This window comes from Xenopus laevis, chromosome 5L (assembly GCF_017654675.1).
Source record: "Xenopus laevis strain J_2021 chromosome 5L, Xenopus_laevis_v10.1, whole genome shotgun sequence".
Classification (NCBI taxonomy): domain Eukaryota; kingdom Metazoa; phylum Chordata; class Amphibia; order Anura; family Pipidae; genus Xenopus; species Xenopus laevis.
The window spans coordinates 9667329-9676475 of NC_054379.1; the positions used below are offsets into that span (position 1 = coordinate 9667329).

General features: G+C 41.3%; 1 protein-coding gene across 4 annotated transcripts in view; it reads right to left on the reverse strand.

Moving 5' to 3' along the window:
• eml4.L (echinoderm microtubule associated protein like 4 L homeolog) overlaps positions 1–8579 on the reverse strand; it is a 122931-nt gene extending 114352 nt beyond the window's left edge. For 2 of the 4 annotated variants that reach the window (XM_018262558.2, XM_018262557.2), the window contains exon 1: positions 8306–8579. In XM_018262558.2, the coding sequence (XP_018118047.1) occupies positions 8306–8423 (118 nt within the window). In that variant the 5' untranslated portion in view covers positions 8424–8579. The remainder of the gene's footprint in view (positions 1–8305) is intronic. The other 2 variants (XM_018262556.2, XM_018262555.2) reach the window with 1 other exon arrangement.
• Between the last annotated feature and the right edge of the window lie 568 nt (positions 8580–9147).

The window sequence follows — 9147 nt, forward strand, 5'->3', positions numbered from 1 at the left end:
GTTGTAATGTGAAAGCAGGGATGGTCACATTGTTTTTAAGAATTACGGGAGTTGAAGTCAGGACAGCAAGATGGCCATCCTGAAGGCAATTAACATCTTCAAATGGTTCATCAGAACTCTGCCATTGACTTGCAAATTAAGGGTAGAACTCGACGGTGCAGCTTGAGTAGACGCGCCACCATGCGATGAAACACATGCGACATGTCGGATGTTCTGAAGATACAGGAAGTGAAGGAGAAATCCCAGGTGAAAACTACATTTCTCCGACTGTCAGATGAAAACGCTGTGTTTTTATCAGACAGTGAGAAAAATGTAGTTCTTACCTGCGATTTCTCCTTCACTTCCTGTATCTTCAGAACATCCGACATGTCGCATGCGTTTCGTCGCATGGCCACGTGACGGCTCGAGCTGCACCGTGGAGTTCTACTCTAACTCGGCAGGTTTTAGGTGGCGAATATTCTAATTAGAACCGTTTCCAGGGTCAAGGTGTAATAAAGCTCACATTCAAATTAAAATTTGAGTTGGTGATTTAAAATTCTAATTTGTGATTTTCACCAAAAAAAATAAATAAATAATTCGAATTTACCGTTTGAACCTTAATAAATCTGCCCCTAAAATGTTTAAGAGCACGACATGCACATATTTTGTTCATTCGTTTGCAAGGGGAAATAGCTATAAATACATATAAACAGCATTCATACCGCAGGAATATCCAGAGAATATATTTTTACCAAGAATCAGAGTTTTTTTTTTTTTTTTTTTTTTTTTGCAAATATGCTGGGGGAATTTCTCAGAAACCTAAACAAATCTCTTTTTAACTCAAATGTTATGCAAGATTCCTGGAAAAACACATTTTAAAGATTTACACACGTGTATCACTTCCAACCGACTGAAAAAGAAGTTAGAGCCAAATGTGCACATTTATTTTGCTGAAAACCTTGCTAAGCACTGTACAGATGTCTAGCAATTATGTATTCTTATTTATACAACCTGATCACTATGTTCTTCAGATTAAGGGATTGATTCCCGAAACGTGTAAAGTGTAGAAATTTCGCAGGTTACTGCAGTAAACCTACCTTCCTTCACTGGAGTGCCGTCTATTCATTTTAAACACTTTCATTTTTTGGTGTTACTGTTCCTTTAATTTGATATTCTTAGAAATAAAGCAATTGTAAGACTACTTACTACACACTGCATTTTCCCCTATAGCTAAAGACACATGACCAAGATTACCGATTTTAACGATCTGTATGTTGTAAGCCAACAACTCCCAGAATCCCCTACCAATACCATTTGTGATGCTGAAAGGTTTTTCCTCCTAAATAGTCCAGTATAAATGGTGTTTCACTTTTTTTCCCATGAAAACACATAAGTACATCTGCATCCAAATGTCTAAGGAGCAGTGATCCCTATTCCCTCTTACAGTCTGCTGAACAACCGAGAGCGAGTAGATTTAAATGGCACATATGTAGGAAACCATATGGTTTTTCTATTGTCAGAAAAATATTTATAAATTCATTACATGCACACAATTAAAAATGTTGAATTCTGGTAGCACACAGACATGAATAAATGGCACAATCTGTAGATGACGTCACAATCTGCAGTGTCCTCGCATGCAATGCCTATAAAACGAATCAAGCTTTGATTCAAAATTAAAACTATTAAAAAAATATTCTCCCTCCGCAGTACAGATGGTATTTTGATTGTGTTTAGCAGGAACTTGATTTTCATATCCGCAATTCAGTTCGACAAGCAGGAAATCTCTCTCTCCTCCTTGCCCCACTTACAGGATATTGCCTTGAATATTACACTCATATCACATCATTCAACGGCTGCTGATACGGAGTAATACAGTTAAAGCATTTATCTGTGTTTTACTGAGAAACAGGTTTATAGTTCTCTCCAAGGGAGACCTTCGACATACAGCCTGCTGAGATAAGGAAAACTGAGACTATCAGATAACATCAATAACCACTCTGCCCCACAGCGTGCCATGTCCATCTACAGCATAATGCACTGCACTAGGGAAGGGAAACGCATGAAGAGTAGTTACAGTCCTTAAAGGAGAACTAAAACTTAACTAAAGAAGTAGCTAGAAATGTTGTACATGATGTTTTGGGCTTCTGTACCAGCCCAAGGCAACCACAGCCCTTTAGCAGTAAAGATCTGTGTCTCCAAAGATGCCCCAGTAGCTCCCCGTCTTCTTTTCTGCTGATTCACTGCACATGCTCTGTGCTGCTGTCACTTACTGAGCTTAGGGAGCCACTCACAATATACAGTACACATAGAATAGAAATGTCACAATATAAGGCTGATTAGTAATTAATACAGATAATTACTACATGGCAGCACAGAAACCAGTGCAATTAGCATCAGAATTTAATAATCAGCAAACCTGTAGCATCAGCTTATATTACAGCCAGGGAAGCTCATTTTCTGCTGGATAATTAGTGACGAGCCCTAAGCTTAGCTTCTCAACAGCCAATCAGAGCCCACTGAGCATGTGAGTGTCACAGACACTTTCCAAGATGGTGACCCCCTGTGACAAGTTTGAAGTCCTGGATCATTGCTGCTATTGACAAGATGAAACTTTAGCCTCGTGCAATAAGTTCACTGTATAAAATATGCCATTTTTAGTCACGTCCATTTTAGGGTTTAGTTCTCCTTTAAAGCACATTGTATTTAGATAAGAAATATTTCAGGCTTTCAAAACTACAGCTCCCAACAACCACCGTTTTAGTTACAGAATTGTAACCTCGTTCTTAAATCAGAGAGAAGTACAGTATTAAAAATAAAAGCACTTATCAATGACACCCAGTTCTACCTGTTAAATAAAGGGACCAGATGTCGGGTATGTGGGTAAAGTTGCATCATTTACTGAATTTAGCAGCATACAAGGTATATATATTCATATACAGGTATTTGTCCCATTATCAAGAATGCTCGGGGCCTTTATTTTTCCGGATAACGGATCTTTCTGTAATTTGGGTTTTCATAACTTAAATCTACTAGAAAATCATGTAAACATTAAATAAAGCCAATAGGCTGGTTTCGCCTCCAATAAGGATTAATTATATCTTAGTTGGGATCAAGTACAAGCGACTGTTTTATTATTACACAGAAAAAGGAAATCATTTTAAAAAATCTGAATTATTTGATTGAAATAGAGTCTATGGGAGACGGCGTTTCTGTAATTTGGAGCTTTCTGGCTAACGGGTTTCTGGACAACTGATCTTTCTGTAATTTGGATCTTCATACCTTAAGTCTACTAGAAAATCATATACGGTAAACCCAATAGGCTGGTTTTGCTTCCAATAAGGATTAATTATATCTTAGTTGGGATCAAGCACAAGCTACTAAAAAAGGAAATCATTTTTACAAATTTGGATTATTTCATTATAATGGAGTCTATGCGAGATGGCCATTCCGTAATTCAGAGCTTTATGGACAATGGGTTTCTGGATAATTGATCCCATACCTGTATATATCAAGATCCAGAAAGGAAACAGTCTATCAATCAGTTTGCTGCTCTATCCCATGCTTGAGAAATCTGTGCCCCCCTCCCACCCTTTTTGTAAGAACATCTGGAGGGCCTCAAGCTACATTTTTTCTTCCATAACCCGGAGCAGACATCTGTACAATGAGGACTCAGTTATTATTAAGCAGTATTTATAAAAGCAGGAGGACGTGTACAACTATACAGTTAAATAGCACACGGGCCAAGAGGTGGAGGATCCGGCAGTTTTGTTGCAGCTACAGATTGAAACCATTAGGAATCATTATTTCTGAAATGGGAATAGGGATCACATCATGGTACCAGCTACCCGCCATATTGCTTCCAACTGACATCTGACCAATCAGCTTGCAGAGGGCAACACACACGGGCCAATAAGGTGCCGACTCGGTCTGTGCGTGTATGGCCAGCTTAAAGGGATACTGTCATGATTTTTATTTCTAAATGACACTGTTTACACTGCAAATAATTCACTCTACAATATAAAATTTCATTCCTGAACCAGCAAGTGTATTTAGTTGTAATATTGGTGCATCTCAGGTCATTTTGCCTGGTCATGTGATTTCAGAAAGAGCCAGCACTTTAGGATGGAACTGCTTTCTGGCAGGCTGTTGTTTCTCCTACTCAATGTTACTGAATGTGTCTCAGTGGGACCTGGATTTTACTATTGAGTGCTGTTCTTAGATCTACCAGGCAGCTGTTATCTTGTGTTAGGGAGCTGCTATCTGGTTACCTTCCCTTCGTTCTGTTGTTCGGCTGCTGGGGGGAAGGGAGGGGGGTGATATCACTCCAACTTGCACTAAAAAATGTTTATCAGAGCACAAGTCACATGACTGGGGGCAGCTGGGAAACTGACAATATGTCTAGCCCCGTGTCAGATTTCAAAATTAAATATTAAAAAATCTGTTTGTTTTTTTGAGAAACAGATTTCAGTGCAGAATTCTGCTGGAGCAGCACAAGAGCATCCGTAGCTTCAGCAAAAAGTCTAAACAAATTAGGGAACATATGGCTACCCCTATGCTAGCCACACATCAGTTGCGTTGCACAATATTGGAATGCCCTTTTCAGTCAGCCTTGTCTTCCTGTAGCAGTTTATAAACAACCACCCCAAATCGTTCGATAGGGGCCAGTGGTGCAACTAGATGTTACTGGGCCCCACAGCAAATGATTTTTCAGGCCCCAAAAATGTCTAGAGGTTGACTTGTTTTACCAATATTTATTCAAAATGTATATGAATTAGGGCCTCATGGGGCCCCTATACCTCCTGGGCCCCCCTGCAGTCGCAGGGTCTGCTTCCTCTATAGTTACGCCCCTGATAGGGGCCATATGCTTAACAGACGCTCAACATTTTTATGGTGGCCAACCTGTGACAATTTTTAGACATTGACTCCCTACAGTCAACATTAAACTCTTTTTGCAAAGGTCGTATTACGAATTCATGCGAGTTTTGTAAAAACTCCCCTAAACTCCCATAACCTTGAATTTCAACCAATCAAAATTTATTTAAAAAAAAATATGATTTTTTAAACTCGCATGAATGGAACCAACCGAAAACTCGAAATTAATTTGAATCGAATTCGATTTGAATTTTTAAAAACTTGATTAGAAGTTTTTCATCAATTTGAGTTTTTGTTCGGTTCCATTCATCGAGTTTAAAAGAAACTTTGTTTTCTTTTTCTGGCTGTTCAGTGCAGAGAAAATCGGGACGTTCCAGTACAAACAAGGGACTGTGGGTTGAGCTGTCAAAAGAGGGACTGTTGGGAGGTATACACAAACACAATCAGAAAAGTGATACAATTAGGGATGCAACAAACCCACTATTTTAAAATCCTGAATTTGCGTATGTAAATTAGAGGGGAAGCACTTGTTACAAGGGTGGTAAAAATGCAGCGCCTGTAACTTTAAGAGACTTATTTCCAGGTTTCAAACTGGATCGCACAATTGCACTCTCTTTTCTAGTATCCTGAATCCCCCGGACCACTCCAACAACTTCATGGACCCCCTCAATACCCTCCGGAGCAAAAAGATGAGGGGCCAGGATCACCCCTGGTGGTGGAGGGGCAAAGAGAACCTGTGGGCACAGCACGTGGCTAAAAATTTTTCAGCTTCCTTTTTTGTGTGACAAAAAGTCACAAGATATTTTGGATTTGGTTATTTGTCTGTTCTTCTGACCCTTTCCAGCTTTTAAATGGGGGTCACTGACCCCATCTAAAAAACAAATGCTCTGTAAAGCTACAAATGTATTGTTATTTTTAATTACGCATCTTTCTATTCAGACCTCTCCTACTTCATATTCCTGCCTCTTCCTCAAATCAATGAATGGTTGTTAGGGTAATTTGGACCCTAGCAACCAGATGGCTGAAATTACAAACTGGAGAGCTGCTGAATAAAAAAGCTAATTAACTCAAAAACCACAAAAAATAAAAAAATGAAGACCAATTGCAAATTATCTCAGAATATCACTCTCTACATCATCTACATCTAAATGTTAACTCAAAGGTGAACAACCCCTTTAATGAATACTGGGAGCTGTCGAAGCACCGTTCCTTTCTATATTCACAGGTCAGACCTAAATCCAGAATGTTCTGAATGGGATGGATCGGCTTTCACCCTATCCTGATCCAAATGGAGTTGCAGCACAAAGAATTGATTTCCCATCTGTGTGAGTATAAATAAATAAATAAATAAATATATATATATATATATATATATATATATACACACATACAGCGGAACCTCAGTTTAACATCCCCTAAATGTAAGTTTTTCCTCATTTTACATTGCTGTTTTGTGGTCCCACCTATTAGCGATGTGCGGGTTGGGCCTTTCCCGACCCGCCTCCGACTTCCAGGTTCCTTTTATAGACCCACCCCGCTGATGATGTCACAAAATGGGCGGGGCAAAAGGTGTGCGTCTATAAAAGTTCAACCCGGAAGTTGGAAACCGGCATTTGGAAGGTCGGGTTTAACCACAGGTTGGGCGGGTTCAGGCCGACTTTGCACCCCCCTTTCCGGGTCGCGACCTGAAGAGGGGGGTGCGAGGTCAGCACGACCTGCACATCACTAATAGGTGGGACCACAAATACATAAATGTATTATGCATAATACATGTCTCCGATTTTTACATTTTCCTGGATTTTTTTTCTGGTCTCCTGAAAAACTTAAAATGGGGGATCTGCTATGTGTTTATATATATATATATATATATATATATATATCCCCTTGAAACAGTTAATTCCCCTAGACAATCAGATCTGGACAGATTTCAACATGACATGTGAGCAAAAATGAGATTATTAAGTGTGTGCCGGGTCCTTAGCATGACTGGGTCACGTTGTTATTATTAGTAAACTAATACAGACAGAGCCACAATAACACTGGGGAAGGGATGAAACATAGGAGAATAAATATATTATATATGTTTATAAATCGCAGGGTGTTTTCAGTTTTGCAAACAGTTTTCCCTGAAGGTGAGCAGCACAGTGGGCACAGGAATGTAGAGAACAACACATGGGATATAGGAGGGTCACATGTCCAACAACTGCCCAATCACTGGCACAGCAGGAAGCAATGGGACAACATGTTGCGATGACATTGTCACAAGAATTGACTAAAAGCCACACTAGAAATCGAAATATCAGGATCGTTGGCCCAATCAGAGAATAACAGGGAGCAAATTAATAGGTTTCTACTAATGGAGCCCAAGGGATCCCAATGAATGTATAGCGAGTGCAGCCCAGACACAACATGAGTGTGAGTGTGAGTGGGAGATGCAGCACAACGTCACACTCAAGGTGATTAATGGAATCACACACAGACCCTCGCTGTCAGTTTGGGACAGTTGGCAACTGGTGGCTACTTCTCTTACACTGAAAGGGCTCAAACACTCCACATAGCGGATCTGTTATCCAGAAGACCCCCAGCTCCTCAGCACAATCACCTTCCCAATGCTGCGCTGACAATGTCCCACCTGTGGCTGTGCAGAGGCTCATGGGAAGTGCAGTCCTGTTACATTATATACAGGAGCAGAACTTGTTGTACTACAACTCCCAGCACCCCCAGCAGCACAACTAATAACAGAGGAAAGTGCAGTCCTGTTACATTATATACAGGAGCAGAACTTGTTGTACTACAACTCCCAGCACCCCCAGCAGCACAACTAATAACAGAGGAAAGTGCAGTCCTGTTACATTATATACAGGAGCAGAACTTGTTGTACTACAACTCCCAGCAGCACAACTAATAACAGAGGAAAGTGCAGTCCTGTTACATTATATACAGGAGCAGAACCTGTTGTACTACAACTCCCAGAATCCCCAGCAGCACAACTAATAACAGAGGAAAGTGCAGTCCTGTTACATTATATACAGGAGCAGAACCTGTTGTACTACAACTCCCAGCATCCCCAGCAGCACAACTAATAACAGAGGGAAGTGCAGTTGTATTACATTATATCCAGGAGCAGAACTTGTTGTACTACAACTCCCAGCACCCCAGCAGCACAATTAATAAGAGAGGGAAGTGCAGTTGTATTACATTATATTACAGGAGCAGAACCTGTTGTACTACAACTCCCAGCAGCACAACAGGTCACTACTAATAACAGAGGGAAGAGCAGTGAGACACGAGTGATCTGTACAGTGAAGTTGAACACAATACGTCCCTTGTATCAGCTCATTGACACCTCCCCCACCCAAGGGGCCCCTATGTACCCGGGAGCTAGTGGTACAGCCCGGCAGTGGGAGGAGCAAAAGGTGTGGCGAATAGTAGGACCCGGCCCCTCACTCACCCAGGCTGCCGGCGAATCCGTCCATTTGCAGCTGCTGGGCTCCTCGCGGCTCCGGCTGAGAGTGACAGGAAGAGGCGCCTTCCCGGACGTGTCTGAGCTGAGGGTTCTCTCCTCTCATTCAGTGAATCCGCGGGAGGAGGAGGCCGTGTCACTGGTACCGCTGCTGTGTATAAGGGGACGGACACTGTATCTCTCCCTCCTCTCTCCCTCACACACTCTGTTACTTCTCCTGCCTGTACAACGCCGCGCCCACCTGCCTCACTGTGCACCAATCCCCTGCCTTATCCTCCGCCACGCCCACCTCCCTCTGCTGCCGGCCCCTCCATGACACGCCCACTGTGTGTTTTTTTTTTTAATTCAACAAAAGCTTTATTGTTCAAACAACAGCCCCAGACACTACCATTTAGCTCGATCCCGTTTACGGAGGGAGATCTGTCCGGGACACTTCTTTCTGTCTCTATTATACATTGTCATTGGGCGGAGTCCACACAGCTGTGCTGCCTACAGGTATTGCCTCACTTTTAACTCAAAGGCCTGGCTCACCTTTAAGTGTTAACTTTTAGTATGTTCTAGAAGGGTTAATTCTAAGCAACTTTTCAATTGTTCTTCATTATTTATTTTTTATATTTTTTTTACTCTTTCCAGTTTTCAAATTGAGGGTCACTGACCCCCATCTAAAAAAAACAAATGCTCTGTAAGGCTACACATTGTTATTGCTACTTTTTATTACTCATCTTTCTATTCAGGCCTCTCCTATTCATATTCCAGTCTCTCATTCAAATCAATGCATGGTTGCTAGGGGAATTTGGACACTAGCAACCAGATAGCTCAAAATAACTTTA